Raw genomic sequence first — 20,807 nt, 5'->3', positions numbered from 1 at the left:
TAATCTTTAATTAGGTATACTTAACCATGAACAAATACAACAACATAAATATGAATACTTAAAGTAAAAAATCACCCAAAACGGTGCAAGAGGAGATCAAAAGGGGCTCAGGGAGTGATTGATGAGATATCAACTTAGGCAAAAGTGCTCTAGATGTATACTCATTACTGGGGAATATGAATGGGAGGTACCAATGTACACTTAACTACCCTGCTGATTCGTAAACAGAAACAAACCCTTAAAACTGGAAAGGGAAGTAACCGCTAATATGATACTCCAACTGTGGAGTGCAGCATAAAACCGCAGAAGTGTCTATTCTTGTGGAGGTATAGGTACAATGAGCTCCTAACAATATAACACTTCACGGTGTTGCAACAGGTGATGTTGCATACTTGCTTAGTGGCCACAGGTGGATCCTGTAGCCATCACAAGGTAACCCTAGAGGGTACTGCAACAAAAGTTGTTACGGAAATATTCATATAGCCACACCTGAAAGGCTAGATGCAAGACAGTAACATAAAGTACTAGGTAGATAGTATAGATATGGGATACTTAGATGTTCCCCTATAGAATATAAACAAACTCAACACTACTTAGACCCACCCCCAGTGCTGTATGCACTGACTGGTAGATGTTGTAGATTGGGATACTTGAATGTTCCCCTGTTAAATGCAAACTGACTCAATGTTGCTTGGAACTAGCCACAGTGCTGTATGAATATCAACAGGCTCAACACTACTTAGAACTAACCCCAGTGCTGTATGCACTGACTGGTAGAAAGTGTAGATTGGGATACTTGAATGTTCCCCTGTTAAATATAAACGGACTCAATGATACTTGGAACTAGCCACAGTGCTGTATGCACTGCTTGATCAAAGCAAGGCTAATAGCAAGGCTAATAAAGTCGTATTGCACACTTAGTTTATCTTAACTGGAATCCAACAAGTAGTAGTAATTGTAGTACAAATCCCTTATTCCCTCCAAAAAATCTCCAAACAGGCCCCAGCTCCTCTTGTCTTAATACAATACCCCTAACATAGTGAAGTGAAAAATAGTGAGAAAACCGTGATTATAAAATCATCTAAATTCTCTGCATGTCTGCCTAACGCGTTTCGGCGCTGTACAAAGCGCCTTTCTCAAAGGCTGTCATAATAAATAAGCTCAATCAGCTTAATTCATGAAGAAAAAAATAGGAATGAAGCTAAAGGCAATAAGAGGCTTTGTGTATTTTTAAAATATAAGCAGTGTACAAACTTTTTATATCAAGTGTAGCAACAGAATTAAATACAGGAGTGTATTGCACAAAAATAATTGATAAAGCACTGATTATCCGAATAGCATATATAAATGTATGCATATACCAGCAATGGAATCTGAACTTCATCGTCTTTATTACAGCGTTCTGGAGATTTGTCGTTCCTCATTCTTTTTGTATCAATGGCCACATGCTCTCTTTTTTCTTCATCCAGACTGGCCTCTTGCTGTTCAGGATGTGGTCTCTTCCCAGCACTGATATCCAAGGATATTTCCTCCTCCTTGGGAGTCAAAACAGGAATTTCCTAAATGCACAAAAATTAGGTTAATCATCATAGAAATGCACAATCCAAAATGCAATAGAACTCTCCATGGAGAACAGAGAATTATGGAATACAGATAGAAAGACAATAAAAACCCAAAAATACCAGAGTAATATGCCATTACACAATGATCATGGGCCGCTTATTCATGTACGGAGAGCATAAAAAAAACAAATTATGGTTAAAGAGAAACTGGGACTTTGAATCACTTTTTGGAGTTCTTATTTACTCCTCGGTTTTATAAATGAGAAGCAGCCAGCAAGTCAGTGCATACATTTCTGTACACTTAACCACTATGGAAGTATTAATGCATATGCAGACTTGAGTGACTTAACAAGCATCAACTTGTAATGCAAACCAAAGGAGAAGTGCTTAGTAAACATTTGCTGGACTTTTACCTTTGACAAGAAAAAAGAAAAAGAAAAAATTGTAATGGGCCTCACACACCTGGACCTACATTATATAGCTGCACAGTTAGCCCAGGTGGGTCCTGTATCATGTCTCCCCAGAGGCAAGACAATTTGGAGGCAGGGTTGATGTGACAGGACCATACACATCTGGGTGATAAAGCAGCACAGAGCCTTCCTCATCTCATGCCCAGAAATCACCAATTCGACTTATGGGATAATGTTTTACCCAAGTACAAATTGAAGATCTTCCCCTCTCCCATGACCACCATTCTACGTAACAAATAGTTCCCTGTGGGAATATCTAGAGACTTTAAAGGTCTGGAGGGAGCTGGCTTTCTGAGGTATAAGCATTTATATCAAGATTCTAAAATAATTACCTTCCCAGACCAAGGCGAGGAGCAGTAAGGAGGAGTATGGGGGTAAGCTATTTGGGAAATGGCTAGGAAGGAGTCCAATTATATAAATTTGCAAGAGAAGATGTTCAAATAAAGCCAAGGTGGTACACCACGCCAGTTAAATTGTATAGAATGGGGAAGACCCCCACAGACTTTTGCTGGAGGTGGAGCAGAAATAAAGGAATGCCCTTAAGTGCGTAGATATCGGGAACAGGTCCAGACGTCCCTGTCAAAGTAATTTATTAGACCCTTCGACCTCGATCCATGGGCATTTTTACTATAAAAGGTCCATATAGGGATTTCCTCACAATCTCAAAACGTGTTCAACATAATCGTGATGGTAGCTTGAAGAGCCTTGGCTTCCTGGTAACGGAGGGATAGCATACCAACACTGCAAGAGATAGAAGTTATAGTAGAGGACATCTACAATCCTATGAGCAGATTTGATAAGGTTTGGTCGCCCTGAAAGATATATATCAGATCTAAGCATATTTGAGTGAGCTGGGCATGTTCCATCCCGCAAGGGTTACTCAATTTGGCTACGAGTCACAATTTACAGTGTTATTTAGTATATGAACAAATACACTGCAAGGGAGAGTTTGCACTCTGGAGCCAGAGAATTATCGGTTTTACGCCAATTATGTTCTTCAGGCTTATTTGACCATCACTGTAACAAAAACAAACATTCTCACAAATATAATTAATATATTTTTTTGTAAAAAGAATGCATTGAATAAGGACTATGGAAAAAGCACACCTAGCGAGATCAGCACATTGTTTTGAGTACTAAGGAAGTGCAACCTGAAAACCCCATCACATTGAACAGTAGTGAGCTGCAAATCAGCATGTAAAATAATACTACATAATAAAACCGCAATATGTTTTCAAAGCTGCACTATACAGCACCTGAAATCAAACAATGATCGTGTCATACAATCAGTAAGGCAGCAGACGGAAGATGTGAAACACTCTTACATGGGCTACTCTTTTTGGTGTATGCAAACACGCATAGAATTAACCAACCAGTCTTTAAGTCGTTCATCTTACCTCTTTAGGTACTGCAAAGACTTTGATGGTCTCCGTTTTGACCTCACTCACAGGTTTTATGGTCACACTGTCTGTGCCAGCCTGTTCGCAGTTTGATTTACTATTGCTTGCTGAAGTCTCTGCTTTGATGGCTGGGATTGGTTTCACATTTCCTTTGTTATTTGTTCTTGCAACTATTGGGCTAGGAGTCTTCTCTTTACTTTCGTCCTAGAAGCACAGGTTTAAACAGTTAAAATACCTTGTGAAATGTGGTTTTTGTATTCTAGTACTACAGAACCATTAAAACTACCATGTTGGGGGCGGAGCCTGACCGGGGAGCTGACCAGACGCACAATCTGTGAGCTCCCGAGCCCGGTCCTGATTTACAGCAAAAAACGGGGGGAAAATACCTGACCCTGAACCTCAACTTACCTTACTCGACGACACCAAAGCTGGGGAGCAGAATGATATCCCCCACACTCGGACAGACCGCTGGATCGGTAGATCAGAGGCTTGGGGCCTACACGACGCAGTGCAGGGGAGAGGCGGCCGCTCTCCCAGCCCTTCAAAGCGTGCGGCACCTGAAGTATCGGGCTTCCCCTCCCCCCTCAGGACCGGTGGGGGTTAACCCGGTCCAACCACCCGCAACCTGTGAGCCCACACAGATAACTGGCGACCTGGAAACTCGCTTGAACATGCTGATGGCAAACTTCTGGGCAAAGGTGGAAGCTAGACACACAGCTACACAGCAGCAGCCGCGGGCAGGCAAGAACACGCCGAGGACCCAAGTGAGCAACAGCCGGAGTGGAACAAGGAAGCCCTCAGGCAAAAGCCCGACGACACAACCCACGACCCGTCACAAGAGCCAACTCCGGGTGAGGGCCCCAAGGGGCAAAGCCCAGACGCATCCCCCACATAAGCAGAGGCGGAGGCCTGCGCATGGCACGCGGCGACACCACCACAGGCCTGAGTCTTACCTCAACAGGGATATACCAGGCCTCTTCAATCCCCCGAGTTAGTGGAGAAACAAAGCTGGCCCTGCCACAAGTCCGGAGCAGGAGGGTGACACCGGCACGCCCCTGGCTGACAGCCGACACCAAGAACTACCCGACGCCATCAGTGCAAGCTCCACCTAAAGGAATCGGCTGATCCCTTAACAGACGGGCAGCATGCCCTTCCCCGCAACCACAAAGGACGCGGTGCAGTTATGCAGGGACACTGGTCAGGATTAGAACGTTTGAAGCCATTATGCATGTCATACTAATTTGCTCCATATAAACGTATTTACTAACTTTCTGAATTACTTAGCAACACGAGGCACTAAATTGTGTATTGTAAACTGCTCTGACCCTCCTGTTATCTGTAAGCATTACTAAACACTATAGTTTGTTAAGCCCAGTTAGACCTCCAAGTAGACTTCCTGGGCCTACCTGGCAACCAGTGCAAACACGATGTTTAATACTGCTGAGCCAGTTTAAATCGCTACTATCTTGTCCTTCATAGATCAGCCTTAGCTCATTACTTTATCGTACAGTAACAGGTTGTTTTTTTTTTTTGCTGTAGTTCCTTATATGTGTTTACTTTAACCGCTCAAGCATTATTGTATTAAGTGGTCCTGTCTAATGGGACAACTTAAGTATGTTTAAAAATTAGCGGTAAAGCTCCTGGCATATCATTGTCGTTAACGAGCACACCACACCTTAAACATAAAAGCTTCCTCCTATAACGATGCAACTCTATATACTTCTAAGCCTCAGCGCAACTAGCCTTGTTATGTACACGTTTAGCCTAGCATGCTGAAAAATATAAAACACTGATGTCTAATTGCTTGCTATTCTTATGTTATGTTATATAAAAAAAAATGTGCTGTCTAAAATGCCACACTTTGAAATGTTGTGAAAAATGCATGCGGATGCTGTCGTGGCTCTGCACGCTCGCTGTCAATCTTTGCACAAGAAAAATAAAGAAATTAAAAAAAAAAAAAAAAAAAAAAAAAAAACCACCATGTTGAACATGCCATGCTCCATAAACCACTACAGCTCCCTCCATCCACCACTGTAAGCATTTACACCGCTTTTGAACTTACCCGCCTCCATTATCAACATAGGAGAGCTGGGAACTTCTGTTAGCCCTATTAAGCTAACCCATGCAGTGCAGATTCGTTTCTGCAACCCCTGTTCTATCACATTCAAAAAGTGTTCACATGGGTTGAGATCTGGTGAATGTGTAGGTTGAGTACACGGAACTCATTTTCATGTGCTTTTTGACAGCACGTGTGTGGATACTAAAAGGCGCCGTTTTACTTTTAATATGTTAAACCAAAGAGATTGATGTATTTTTTTGTCTAACGTGTGTATCTTTACTGTGTACTGAACAGATTTTGCTTTTAAAGTTTCACCACTGTTCATGAATGCTGTGCAATGGTCAATAAACGTTTTTTCGTTGAACCGGTTGCTTCACATGCAAACGACTTTTTGAGATTGCTATTGTTATGTAGAACTGGTAGAAACTAAATTAGCAATGCTTCATTTTTTACTTGAGGAATGAAAAAAAAGTTATACCCTGTAGTGTGTCTAAAGAAAAACTGTAACACAATTATCTTTACGTCTACTGCGATTTTTGTAGTGAATTAATGAACCCACAAACTTTTACCGGAGTTGTGTTGTCACCTGTTAATCTGTAGCAAATAGCCACTATATTATGGGTGTGCCCATAAAGTAACGCACATGGCCAGCCAGAAAACTTACTGGGTTATTTACTAAAGTGAGAATTGTCAGGAATTCAAAGTGGTTTTCACATTTAAGGTCAAAGTAACGAAAACTAGAAGCCAAGCTGCCTAGGAGAATGTTTCTGTTTCACCTACTTTGTCAGGAATTCAAAGAGAATTTTAAATTAAGGGCAATTTTCATTTCAGCAAATCACACTGTTGAGTACATTGTAGCATTTACAGAATGCTAAACTGAAATCAAGGGGCCTCCTATTTAAAGAAATATTCCTTGTACCAGCCAATACTCAAGGTAGCGTGGATAAATGGATGTGTTATTTTACACAACTTTCTTTTGTGTTACTGCCATGGATTTACTTTCATAAGTTGGTGTTCTTTTTGTATGCTTTGTTTATTTTTATGGGTCACTAATAAAAATTAATTTTTAGCTCCACAAGAACAGTTGGCTGATGGCTTTTGGAATTATAGATCTCAGACCATGAACCGAGTTAGCCACCATGCCCCATCAGCAATACAGGATGGATCCAACCACCTGCATGTCACACTGTCACAATAGAGATTTGTTAGGCCAGCTGTCATTTCGCCAATCTTCTATAGTCCAACTTAGGTACACCGGTACCCAGTGCAATCTTAGTTCCTATTTTTAGTGGACATGAACAGAGCTTAGTGTGTTCTGCTATAGTCCATGCCCTTTAAGGTTCTTTGTTCAAAGATGCTCCTCTGCATTCTGCAGTTATAATATGGAGTAATTTCAGTTCTCTTACTTTGGACCAATCAGGTCACTCACTTTTGACCTTTCAAGTAAGACATCCACAGGGCAGTTGCTCACTGGATGCTTTACTGTGTCTTGTACAATTCTCTGGGAAATCAAAAAAACAAAAACTGCTGTGCGTCAAAAAAAAAAAAAAAAAAGAAAAGAAAAGAAGAAAATAATCCAGGATTTCAATAATTTTTGAGAGAGTCAAACCACCACGTCCAACATCAACAAACTTTCCAGTTATGTCACTCAACTTTTATTCCCATGTGTTTGCTTTGAACAACAACTAAACGTCTTGACCATGTCTGCAAGATTTAAAACACTATAGTGTTAGGAACACAAGCATGTATTCTAATTCTATTGTGCACTAGAAAGTTTTAGGTGCCCGGGCTAGTGCATTAAAACATGTAATTGAATCCAGAGTTTCACTCTGCTGTTGCGACGGAAGAGCTCCTAGAGCTGTCAGAGTGACAGTCACTAGATGCAGGTTAACCATGCTAAGAAATATTGCCATTCCCACAGACCTGTAATGATCTCAGCTGCAGGGTTAAAAACAGGGGGGACTTTGATATGAATTGTTCTGGGTGCCAGTAGTGTTCACTTAATGAATTCAGTTGCTGCCACATGATTGGCGGATTAGAAATTTGCATCAACCAGGCACCTGTACCTGCTAAAGTGACAAACGACTGAGGGAGTTTTATTTAAAAAAATTAAATTTCAACACAGACCACCAATATATATTTGATACCAAACAGGCATACATATTTCTGTAAGAGCATTTTATCGTGCCATTACATTTACAAAAATGACATGGAGGCAAAAAGGTAACTTACCGTAGAACTGTCTCCTGATGTTAATACGACAACGCTGCGGCCAGGATTGTGCACCACTTGAAAAAAATAAAATAAAAATGTAACCAGTTTGGAAGTATATCAAAAGCAAAGATCCGTTTGGCCATTTTTGATCTTAAATTTGAAATTCAGTTTGAATTTACCATGAATTCTCACTTTAGTCAATAACCATGTAACGTTTCTTTTCTATTTTTAGTCTGAAGTTTACCCCATTATTTTTAATCATTACATAATAAAATGCATTAAAAATATTCAATAAAAAAAAAAAATGAAAATAAGCCCTTGGTGAAGATAGAACTCCTCAAGAACAATCATATAGATCAGAGGGTACCAGCTACTATGCTGCAGCCAAAAAGACTTTAGTGAGGGAAATACAGATTATATATATATAAATAATATAATATAATATACATACATACATACATATATACACACACACACACACAGACCACAGAACCGAGGACCAGCGCTTTTACTACAAGTAACAGTAGTGGGAAGTGTGCACATTTAGCTAGTATTCCTACACTCACCGCTGCCCAAGACCTGGTGCCCACTTCATAGAAACACGGAGTATCATTCCACTAACAAAGCAGCAGCGAGAGAGATGTCCTGGTTTGCTTGCCTCATAAGGGCAAGCAAACCAGGAATCCCATTAGTACGAACCATTATGCCTGGACCACTAGTGGGCAGCACTGAGCATGAACAAGGGTCTTCATTGTGCAATGGTGTTTATGAAGGGAGCAAATCTATGGTATTACCTCACTTGTTCACACTCCTTATAAAGGGCACAATGGCAGCTAGCTGGTGTAGGTGCTTTTTTCACTAGCAGAATTGAACAGTGTTTTTGCGTCTGAGGTTTTTGGGAAACATGACTGGAAGTGAATTATTTGGGGGAACACGGCTGGTGTAATAACGGTTAATGAAAAGTGAATTATAAACTGCCAGTCCACCAGTACCATGTAAAATATTAGATATTTGGTGTGCTCCAGAGATATCGAAGTCATTGAAGTGTGTGAACAGGTTGGAAACTACTGTGTTTAGACATTCAGCCAGATCCACTTGTGACTCTTCTGGGGAAACATACAGAACTAATAGAGCTGCCATACCAATGTACATGAATCTTTGTCTGTCAATTCAGAAGAACTCAAGGTATGTTTCCTTTAAGATGGCCCAGTAGCTTCATTCTTCAATAGAATAAAGCACTGTGAGTATATGGCATCCAGGGTTGCCATACTGCATTAAACTAAGCGCAGTCCCCCCCCCTCCGCCCGCCCCCCCCCCCCTCCCCCCCCACCAATCAGGTCTTAAATAATTTGTCTATTTACATTAATTCTTTGATTACTGCTCGTTAACCCATCCATGAACATCAACATTTAAAGTAAACAAAACTAAGTATTATTTTTAGTGTTTAGATAGACAGGACATATGCAAAATACTGGGCACTGTCCTCTGGTTTACACAAATCGATTTCTTTATTGTTTTGATTTCTGTATTTTTCACCTTTAATATTTATTCGTTGGCCAATACAGTTTAAAAGGTACAACTAACGGACCATAGAAAAAGGACTAAAATTGTTTGCTTTATGAAATACTCTAATGCATACAGCTTATATATTAACAAAATCGAATGTACTTTATCTCTGTGGATGTATTGAATTCCTGTGGATCACTTCTATTCCTCAATGGACACTAAGCACCAAAACAACTTTAGCTTAATTAAGCAGTTTCACGATATAGAGTATGCCACTGCAGTCTCACTGCTCAGTTCTCTGCCATTTAGGAGTTAAATCACTTTCATTTTAGTTTATGCAGTCCGAGCTACAATTCAGTCTTCCTACATAATTCCTGAAAAATGTATCTAATCTTTTAGCTTCCCTATATGCACATTTTATTTAGTCATACTATAGGCACCAGACTACTACAAGTGGTCAGAGTGTCATGTCCCTGTCTTTTTATCCCTACAATTTAATAAATTGCCGTTTTGCAGAAAAGTCAAAGTTTTCATGGCAGGCTTAACATGCTTCTATTGCCGGTCACATGGATAGCCATTAGAGACACTTCTGCCGCAACAGCCAAGTGAAACTCTATTTCAATCGGATGGTCTAATTGATTGTCGTACATCTGTGTTTTAACATGCCTGCTCACTAGCCTCAATTTTTCCCTATAGGGAAACATTGGATTTTCTGAGATCATCTACACGGACGATCTTGGTCAAAGATGCAGAGCAATAGGACTAAGACCAGTGCGCGTGAACTGAAAGGCAAGCAGAGCTCACCTTTCAAACCCGCACATGAAAATAGTTTGCCCCTCGTATTTGAATCCTTCAATAGAAGTTCACCCAGTTACTCACCTATGGGGACAGGACTAACTGAGCTAGGCTTTGAGCGCCCTGCAGGACCATCCCCTTTCTTGGGGGTCTTGTCAATTTTTGGAGATTTAAGTTTCTTAGGATGTGGCCCTGAATGTTTGTTGTGGGCAGAGTTCCCTCGTTCATGAGACTTGTATCCACCACGGTAGTGGTTCCCCTTAGCACGTCCTCTGTGATATCCAGGTTCCCTGTATTCATGATAGTTTCTTTCGTCATGGTATCGGGGGTCTTTGTAATCCTGAAACTGCCGATCATCATAATCTTGCATGTGATAAGAATCATCAGGATAGTCATGACAGTTGTCATGTCGAGGATTATCGTGGTAGTCGTGTCGAGGATTATCGTGGTAGTCGTGTCGAGGATTATCGTGGTAGTCGTGTCGAGGATTATCGTGGTAGTCGTGGTAGCCTGCAGAATTATAACCGCCATGCTCCCTGCAAGACCAAGATAGCACATTATTCTCCAAAAATAATAATGTTAAAATTACTATAAAAAATGAAAACAGCATTATTGAAAGGACAAAATATTTGCTAAACTTTGAATGCCCATTTCTGATGTTAAACAAAATAAATGGGGAGGGGGGGGGGGATTGCTTGAAAATTGGACAATGGAAATTTTGAGTCTAAAAGTCAAGCAAAGGATGAATACTACTACTTTGTAGTCTTTATTGTGAGAGCGTTCCGTTCAAATTGGCATTGTTAAGAATAGCTTGCTTGTATTTTGTGGGGATTTGTTAGCTTTATTTCAATGCTAGTTTCCACTCTTGTCTTACCTGTGTGCATTGTAGCCTCCTCCTCTGAAAGATCTCGGGTGATGACCTCGAAGCACTGGAACAGGCTGAGCCTAAAAAAAATTATAATTTTTTTTAAGTGTATTATTAAGATAGATAGAGAGAGAGATAATATGAGAGACATTAATAATGAGCGAGAGAGAAATATAAAAGAGAAATAATATAAAAGAGAGAGTTAATATGAGAGCGAGAAAATAATGAGAGAGCGAGAGAGAGAGCGCGAGAGCGCGAGAGAGTTGTGGTGGGGAAAAAAAAAAGTGTGGATGAAAACCCCTTCCACCTTAAGTAAGTGCATTATTAAAGGACCACTCTAGTGCCAGGAAAACACTCGTTTTCCTGGCACTAGAGTGCCCTGAGGGTGCCCCCACCCTCAGGGACCCACTCCCGCCCGGCTCTGGAAAGGGGTAAAAACTTAACCCTAGCTGGACCTGGCACCCAGACCACTTCATTAAGCTGAAGTGGTCTGGGTGCCTAGAGTGGTCCTTTAACTATGGTTTTCATCCACACTTTTTTCCCCACCACAAATCGTTTGGTATGTATTTTACAAGTAACGCCAAGCCTCCATAGCAAGCCAATAACCAATCTCATGCTGATGAGTTACAATACCAAATAAACAGCTGTCTATGAGTGGTTCACTGGCTTTGCTCCTCTTCCTGACTTGTGTTTCAAAGCTGTTGTATACAGCAGACACATACTCCGAGGAATCCATGTATAAAGTTGAATTATGAGGCAAAAATGTGGTTCTTTGTTGAGCTCATTTGCACAGGCCTACCCAGAATACCTTGCAGTAGTGAAAGCACTATTAAAGTGAGATTTATGTGGGAAAAGTAAGTCTTATGGCTTGACACGTGTGTGTATTTAGCAATCTAATCTATATATACACACACATCTCTTGATAAAGTGTATCGGTAAGATTCAGCCTAAGGCTGCATCTTACCGATACACTGACACAGATTGGAACGCAAAGTGAACCAAAGTGGAACGCACGTGGCGAATCTCCCCTTCAGCTACTGGACACACAGGACTCTGCCGCTGTCTGCAAGCCGGCTTCTGACAGTTAGCAACGGCAGAGGATCAAGACGGAGGGCGCTGAGACTCCAGAATAAGGTTCCCACACTTCTGTGAATAACTTTGATTTTAAAATACTTATTCAATTATACTTATTTTTAGAATAAAATCCTTTTTTTGAAAGACATGTTTCTGCATTCTATACTATGAAGACCAACGGCTGGTGTTGGATGGATAACATTGTCGGTTATTAAACTTGACCTATATGTAGAAATGTTTATTACACATTTCTTCACATAGTGGATTACGTTATTATTTATGTGTACCATACTATTAAATATTATTAGTGTGTTACTAGACTAATATTGTGCTCCCATTGGCTCGCTTTCCCTGCTGTTTCAATAGAAGGGATTTCAGCCGTACATAAATAGGAGCATACAGCTTAAAAGACTTATTAGGACTGTTCTGCTCATTTATGGAGTTTTAAAATTATTAAGGATTGTAACTATTACAATTTTCTTTATTTATTGACAACTTATATACCGTATATACTCGAGTATAAGCCGACCCGAATATAAGCCGAGGCCCCTAATTTTACCCCAAAAAACTGGGAAAACTTATTGACTCGAGTATAAGACTAGGGTGGGAAATGCAGCAGCTACTGGTACATTTCTAAATAAAATTAGATCCTAAAAAAATTATATTAATTGAATATTTATTTACAGTGTGTGCGCGCGTATGTATGAGTGCAGTGTGTGCGCGCGCGCGTATGTATGAGTGCAGTGTGTGCGCGCGCGTGTATGTATGAGTGCAGTGTGTGTGTGTGCGCGCGTGTATGCATGAGTGCAGTGTGTGTATGCATGAGTGCAGTGTGTGTGTGTATGTATGCATGAGTGCAGTGTGTATGAGTGCAGTGTGTATGAGTGCAGTGTGTATGAGTGCAGTGTGTACGAGTGCAGTGTGTACGAGTGCAGTGTGTACGAGTGCAGTGTGTACGAGTGCAGTGTGTACGAGTGCAGTGTGTACGAGTGCAGTGTGTACGAGTGCAGTGTGTACGAGTGCAGTGTGTACGAGTGCAGTGTGTACGAGTGCAGTGTGTACGAGTGCAGTGTGTACGAGTGCAGTGTGTATGAGTGCAGTGTGTATGAGTGCAGTGTGTATGAGTGCAGTGTGTATGAGTGCAGTGTGTATGAGTGCAGTGTGTATGAGTGCAGTGTGTATGAATGCAGTGTGTGTGTGTATGAGTGCAGTGTGCATGAGTGCAGTGTGCGTGTGTGTATGAGTGCAGTGTGCATGAGTGCAGTGTGCGTGTGTGTATGAGTGCAGTGTGCATGAGTGCAGTGTGCGTGTGTGTATGAGTGCAGTGTGCGTGTGTGTATGAGTGCAGTGTGCGTGTGTGTATGAGTGCAGTGTGCGTGTGTGTGCTATTCCTAAACCCATATGTAGCCATCAACATTATAACAAATCTCCAGAAAAAAAAGATTTTCCTATACACTACCAACTATCGGTTAAGATCTAAACAGGGTCCATCCATGGGGCTACAGGTAAATAGGCCAAAAAGTCAGCTGCCAAAACATTATGAAGCCCAGATCTGACATGTGAATCATTTACGGTGAGGGGAAAACGGTATTTCCTGAACAACTGATGGCAGCATTAAAGAACGAGTCATTTTCTCCCATCATGACAGAAAGGGACTGTTACAGGAAATAGACTTAAACCAGGCAGACACTACTGCTAAATTGGCCTTTGATTTACACAGACAAGGAATGAAGATTGCAACGGGGTAATTTCTTACATGCAGAGCACAGCAAATCATAGACCAACCCGCAGCACTCCAGATGTTATGGACTACATCTCCCCTGATGCTTTGCCAGCATTATGGGCATAAGAGCATCATGGAATTTGTAGTACAAAACATCTAGAGCAGGGGTTACTAAGCCAGTCCTCAAGTACCCCCTACCGGCCCAGGATTTAGGAATTACACTAAAAACACCTTAGACAACTGTGGAATCCCTAACTTGTGAACGGTTAGGGGGTACTTGAGGACTGGGTTAAGATCCACTGATCTAGAGTACCAAAGGTTGAATCACTGTCCTAGACTGGGGTAGGCAAACTTTTAGCAGCACTGTGCCGAAATAAGATTGTGATGTCCCATAGAGTGCCGGTCCTATTTTTTATTTTTATTTTTTAAATGGAGGTGTGCATGTTGCCTCAATGCTGCATGCACGCGTTATTTATACTGCAGTTGCTTTGTATCGTTGAATTTGTGCGTATATGTTCGTGAGTAGTTTGTGGTATTGTGTACCTATGAATGTCAGCTGTGTATGGGGGCTGCTTGTGGAATTGTGTGTGTGGATGGATATGTCACATTGTGTGTTTTGTAGTATGTATGTGTGGGGCGGTTTGGGGTATTGCATGTGAGACTGCATGTAGGGTTGTGTGCATGTATATGGATTGTCAGTGGTGTTGAGTTTGTGCGGATTGGGTGTGTGTTTGGGCTGCTATTATTTGTATGAGGGGAGGGTTATTCTGCAGCTCTGTGTATATCTAGTAGTGTGGGTGGCTTTCCTGGGTTCCAGTGGGGACCAGGCTGGCCAGATAAAGGTCAAGGGCAGGAGCTGCGATAGCTGCCAAGAACTGCTATACTACAGTGTGGATTCCCATTCACAAGTGCTGGGATGAAGTGATCTGAGATCACCTCTTCTAAGTGCTGCAATGCATAAATTCAGGATTGTCGTTCACCATCTTTTTGTATTAGCAGATATCTGAAGTTTCACTGGGACTCCTGATTGGTCAGAACCTGTTTGGCTTTAGAAGTCTTGAGTGCCGTGCATGGCACACATGCCATTGGTTGCCTAACCCTGTCCTAAACCAACAATCTCTGGCTTCATTTTATATTCTTTAAACAGTATTACAAAATTTGCCACAATTATATTTTAAGTTTTGGACAAGCACTTAGGTAGGACTTAATTTGCATTAGTTACACTTGTTGTTCTGCCAAGATCACACCTTGGAAAAAGAGGTCCAAGTAGGACTTTGGTTTATTAACAATAAATAATGTTAATCTATCCAGTACATAGTTTAAAATGACTGACAATGAAAATATAAACATTAATAAACGGTCTACGACATTGCTTGATATTACGGACCATGAAATACTTGCTCTGAATCTTTTAAAACACCTGTTTAACACCAAGCCTCACCATAACTAATAAAGAACTTTGGCAAGCCATCACAAGATGAAGCAAATACATACTATATAAAATGGGAGCAAGTAACAAAAAGTTTCTAATCGTGAGTTCTGCTTCTTGCCCTTTTTTTAGAATATGACAAATATAAATGAACCACCCCCTGCCTATCAATCAGTGTTATTTCCGGTCTTTCACATTAGTGACATCATTTATGCACCACCTTGCAATGCCCGAGAAGATGCCCTACACCCACATTTGAATAAAAGTCTGAACACAAGCGGTCATGTCATGAAGTCTCAAATGGTTTTAAATTTATGAAAGGTTTAACAGAATGTAATACTTCTCCTATAACTTATGAACACTGTAGTAAAGAGTCAATGTAAGGGTCAAGGAGACTTTCTCCCAGTCCTGATATTTATCTAGTCATAATAATGCTAGTAGTAGTAACTACAAAGCCAGCATCTCACAGGGCAAGATACAGTGACAAATCAGTCCTCCAACCAAGTGTTCCGTTTTAGGAGGGTTAATGGAGAGACACCTCTATAATATTTTAGATTTCAAGAGAAAATAAACACTTCTTATTTTTTTAAAGATCCTAAGTTCCAAGCCAGCAGCACGGTTCTCTTCCTCACTCGCTATGAGCGCGGTCTCAAAGAGGAATGTGAGGCTTCTCAGAGAGAATTATTCAATGCATGTTTAAGAAAAGAACTGTTGCGCATGCACAGGAGGACCCACAATGCTTCTCCATGCACAAAGCTATGACAAATCAAAATTAACTATTGGCATGTGCATGTTAAGCTGCCTTCTGCCATGTCAGCAGTCCATAATATGCCTTAAAAAGTATTTGATAAATATCTCACCTACTCTTTGGGCTGTCCAACACCTTATACAAGTCAAGTTAATTGTACTGCATCATAGTAATTTGGGCAGGACAGTGGGAAAATGGGGTATAATGACAAAAACACAACAATAACCATCCAAGCAAATTTGGAGTTGTTACCAATTAACTACAATTCCAGTGATAATCTTAAAAAAATAAATAAATTTATATATATATATATATATATATATATATATATATATATATATATACGCAAGTATTAAACAATTTCTGAAAGAGCATGATCTAAAATGTCAACTTATCTTTATTTAGCACTCCATTGTACATACAGACAATGTTGGAAAGGTCACTTAAAAGACAGGTGTACATCAAAACACACTGTTACTGAACATTGTATCATTGTCAACAAAGAATTGTCAAAGAAAACTTTTAAAGAGGACAAAATGCACCAAAATCACTTCATCTAAATTAAATGATTGGTCATGTTGTGCAGTTACTGAGAAAAAGGTACGGTTTATAATTCCCACACCTACTAGCGGCTGCCACAGAGACAGCCCCACAGAGCTCAAGACCAGAATAGATTCAATTACTGAATCTACTTGGAGTCCATGGACAGTGTGCAAAGTGTGTCCCGTTAGAAGCATTGGATTAAGTGTACCTTATCAAGAAGCACCTGAATGGCAGATAGCAACGACTGCCTCGCATGCGCAGTGTTATCACACTAGACAAAAGTCCTCAGAATTAATTCATTGGAGGAGAATGGGCCGCTAAAACTCTTCAAATGCAGGTACAGGAAGTTTGGCTTTTGTAAATAATCATCATGATGGTTAAATGAAAAAAAAAAAAAAAAAAAAAAAAAAACACACCACACCATTTTTATTACATTGTTTAAATAAATATAAATATCATATGGTATATTCTAGAGATTGTATGTATTTTAGTAAAACCTGAAATATAGTTTGTGCCTTTTATAGTAGATAATGTAGCATATAAAGTAAAGGGATTAATAGATTTGTATTTATTATTCTCCAACAATTGCTCAGTATTTTGGAGGGAACACATTAAAATCAACTTGTCAGGTAGCAAACCAACCCCAATGACACACAGCCAAATGTATTGTACTTACACTGGAATCGGCTGGAGACACTGGGGTGGCTAGAAGAGTTTTTCTGCTGTTGCAACTGCTAGGCTCCCCCTAGTGGCCCATGCGCAAAAAAAAAAAAAAAAGAAAAAAAAAAAAAAAAGAAGCAAGCCTCATTAGTGCACAAGCGTTAGAGCAACAGCTTTGCAATGTTTGGATCCCAATAAATATGTATAATTTTTTTTAAACCAGCCAATATACATAAAAAAATTGTTGCTGCTGCATGCCGATTTTCAAACTCCGTCGTGTGAAGAGTAAAATCACCTCAAACTATCTAGACTGAGCAAAGTAGAAGGCTCTACTTTTGTAAATATATATATATATATATATATATATATTTTCCTCCGCTTGCTGAAAGGTGTCCGAATGGTATTTCGGTATTAGAGAGTTTTCTGCTTTTCACATACCAACCAACACTACCTGTGACGGAATGAGCTGTACTGCTCGCAGTGTTTCCCAGGTGGGGGATGCACCGCCTGTGCCATGATCACTAGAGAGAAGGTCATTCGATCGTTAAAGGGACACTATAGTTACCAGAACAACTACAGCTTATTGAATTTGTTATGGTGAGTAGAATCATTACCTTCAGGCTTTTTGCTGTAAACACTGTCTTTTCAGAGAGAATGCAGTGTTTACATTACAGCCTAGTGATATCCTTCCTGTGTCCTGGGTCATGGCTGCCTAAAATGCATCTAAACATTCATTCCTCCCTCTGCATGCAGACACTGAACTTTCCTCAGAGATTCATTGATTCAATTCATCTCTATGAGGAGATGCTGATTGGCCAGGGCTGTGTTTGAATCATGCTGGCTCTGCCCCTGATCTGCCTCCTTGTCAGTCTCAGCCAATCCTATGGGGAAGCATTGAGATTGGAGCAGGCTACCACTTCTGATGATGTCAGCAGACAGCTTGTTTTTCTGAGGCAGACAGGGCAGAGCCAGCAGCTTCAGGCTTGAATACAAGTAAGATTTTTACTATATTTATGGAGGCATGAGGGGCCCAGGAGGGGCTAGATGGTGGATTTTACACTATAGGGTCAGGAATACGTTTGTGTTCTTGACCCTATAGTGATCCTTTAACAATTGAATTAGATACTTTGCATTCCTTTTAAAATACTGTATTTACGGAATTACACTATTTGCACCATTTGTCTTTTTCATTTTAAGTGGACAAATTCTTTAATAACGAATCAAACATTTGGGGCAACCTACGCTGTAAAAGAGACCATTTGTATTATTTATTTGGCAAAGGTTTTTTGTTTGTTTTTTATAATTTTTAATTTTGGCTCTAAAGCACACAACTCTCTTTAAAAGGTACATGCCAAGCACCAAAGCATTAAATCAAGATGCAAAATTTTCCCCAGGGTATAGAAATTCAGCCGTGTATGGACTCTAGGCTTGGGGTGGCAACTAACTTAAAGGCGGACTTGAACTTATGAACCCTGTATTACATCTCAGTGCACTGTTGCGTTGGTGTATAGATACTGTACTTTATTTTTTTATTTTTTTTAAATGCCAGGCACTATAGCCATTTCATCTATTTGAATTGGGTGTAGAGGCTGGAGTCCTCTGATGCTGTTCTTCCATTCAGTATTTTCAAGAAGTTTAAAATTAAATAAGCGTATCTGGTCACTCACTTCCCGGCACCCGCAGGAGGTATGACTGTAATAGCGGTCATCTGACACTCTCGGCTGCCCATTGAAAATAATAGGAGCATCAGTGATTGAACAGCAGCAATATAAAATAACTGCATGTGTGCAGAAAGATCCTAAATGCCCAAAACATTAATAGTATAGAACAGAAACTCCATATATAGACATGAACAAAACTATACAAAAAAAATGTTCAAAAGTAAAAATGCTTATGCAAACTCACATCCCACTGGTGCTGCCCCCGATGCCAGCCTCTGTCTGATCCACGTGGGTACATCTCCTCTGAACCTTTATGCTCGTTCCTGAAATAAATGAAACCCAGCTGATGAATATAAAATATACACACACAAGATTTAATGTAGAAAAATGCAAAGTTATGCACTTCGGGTTACAGAATGCACAAGCAACATGGTAGCGAGTTAGGGATAACACATGAGAAGGATTTGGGAATGGTTATAGACAACAAACTAGGTAACAATGTGCAATGTCAATTGACAGTGGCTAAGGTCAGTAAGGTATTGTCATATATAAATGGTCTATGTAAAACCCTGATAAGACCACATCTTTAATATGCTGTGCAGTTTTGGGCACCTGTTCTTATGAGGGATAGTATGGCACTCGAAAAAAAGGCAAGCTGCAAAATTAAGAATGGAACATTTTAGTTGTTAAAGTTTAAATGTAAACCTAGTTTAAAAAAACTGCGCCTCAGCATTATACAAATATATTTGGTACCAATAAAAACCCATTGTCTGGAATTCTATTCATAAACAGGACTATATAAATGACACAAGGTCATGCGTTTAGACTGGAAGAAAGGAAAGGTTATTTTACAGAAAAATTTCCGATAAGGTGTTCTGTCTCCACAGGTTGTTTGGTTACTCCCTTTCTTAGGTTTAACCATCACCTGTGGAGTCTATAATTTTTATTTTACAGTAAGAACAATAAGGATGTGGAATTCTCTGCATGAAGAAGTGGTTTTAACAGAGTCTGTACAAATGTTTAAACAGCAGCTTACAAACATACTTGAAAAAATCTAATATTCAGGGATATAATTTCATTAGTGGGGTAGTAGCTTCTTGCTCTAAGGATAAATTTGACTACCATTCTGGGGCCAAGAAGGAATTTCCCCCAAGTTTGTTGCAAAATTGGAAGTGCTTCCAACAGGTTATTTTTGCCTTCATTTGGATCAACAGCAAAAACAAATGTGAGAAAGGCTGAACTCTATGGACATGTTTCTTTTCAGCCTAAGTAACTACACACACACACACATATACATATACATATCTCTTGACAAAGGCGTATCTAAAACGCCGAAACGCACGTCGAGGTGTATTAGCCGATGCTATTTTTCTAATTTGAGTTTTCTATTTTCTACTTTTTAACCTAACCTGGGCCCTCTTAGCGCTTGGGATGCGCTAACTTACTTCTTATAGTGCTTTAGGGATTTGGTAGGCTGCCATGAAGCAGCAGTGAGTTCTTTGCCGTCTATTTGAGGCTAGCTAGTTAGCTTAGGGAGTCTTGGGGTGCTCTCTCCTGTTTATTGGGAAGTTTTTCTTTCCTAGATTCTGTACATTTAGACACCCAAGGGCTCCCATATTGTTGCTTACAGCGTTTGCCATCGTCTAGTTATCGACACCATAACCACTACTATTTACCAACCATCCCATTAGTGGCACTTTTTCTATTGGGGGATTATACTAGTCTTGGTTACCACTATTTTATTTAGCGAGTGTGGTTTTTGACCTCTCTTTAGAGGTTCATAGTATCCACTCACTTACTCTGTTAATTTGTGACTATACAGGACTAAGTTTACCCAGGCCTTTTAAGGTGTTGGTGTTCACTCTATCACGATATATACACGCCTTTATTTTGGGTGAATTTATTATTTTTTTACTTTTAGCATTTTTTCTAATAAAGGTTGTTTACCCTATATATGTGACATTTTATTTTAGGAGGTACTTTTAAATGGAGTAGGAGTCTACCTACCTTGTGTGAGTGGACTCCCTACTCCATTTTTTCCACTTTTTTTCTATGTAACTTTGGGGGTTAAGCCATACATCCTGTAACCTCTTTTTGG

General features: G+C 40.1%; 1 protein-coding gene across 3 annotated transcripts in view; it reads right to left on the bottom strand.

Moving 5' to 3' along the window:
- The window catches only part of LOC134608626 (periphilin-1-like), a 37,496-nt gene that overhangs the window by 2,638 nt on the left and 14,051 nt on the right, over positions 1-20,807 (bottom strand). For 2 of the 3 annotated variants that reach the window (XM_063451619.1, XM_063451612.1), the window contains exons 2-8: positions 18,954-19,032; positions 17,065-17,133; positions 10,881-10,951; positions 10,091-10,542; positions 7,724-7,779; positions 3,430-3,636; positions 1,362-1,559 (exon numbers count right to left, since the gene is read on the bottom strand). In XM_063451619.1, coding sequence (XP_063307689.1) covers positions 1,362-1,559; positions 3,430-3,636; positions 7,724-7,779; positions 10,091-10,542; positions 10,881-10,951; positions 17,065-17,133; positions 18,954-19,007 — 1,107 coding nt within the window. In that variant the 5' untranslated portion in view covers positions 19,008-19,032. The remainder of the gene's footprint in view (positions 1-1,361; positions 1,560-3,429; positions 3,637-7,723; positions 7,780-10,090; positions 10,543-10,880; positions 10,952-17,064; positions 17,134-18,953; positions 19,033-20,807) is intronic. The other variant, XM_063451628.1, reaches the window with a different exon arrangement.

This window comes from Pelobates fuscus, chromosome 1, assembly GCF_036172605.1.
Source record: "Pelobates fuscus isolate aPelFus1 chromosome 1, aPelFus1.pri, whole genome shotgun sequence".
Classification (NCBI taxonomy): domain Eukaryota; kingdom Metazoa; phylum Chordata; class Amphibia; order Anura; family Pelobatidae; genus Pelobates; species Pelobates fuscus.
Note: the sequence above shows the minus strand (reverse complement) of the source record. Positions and strands in the feature narration are given on the sequence as shown.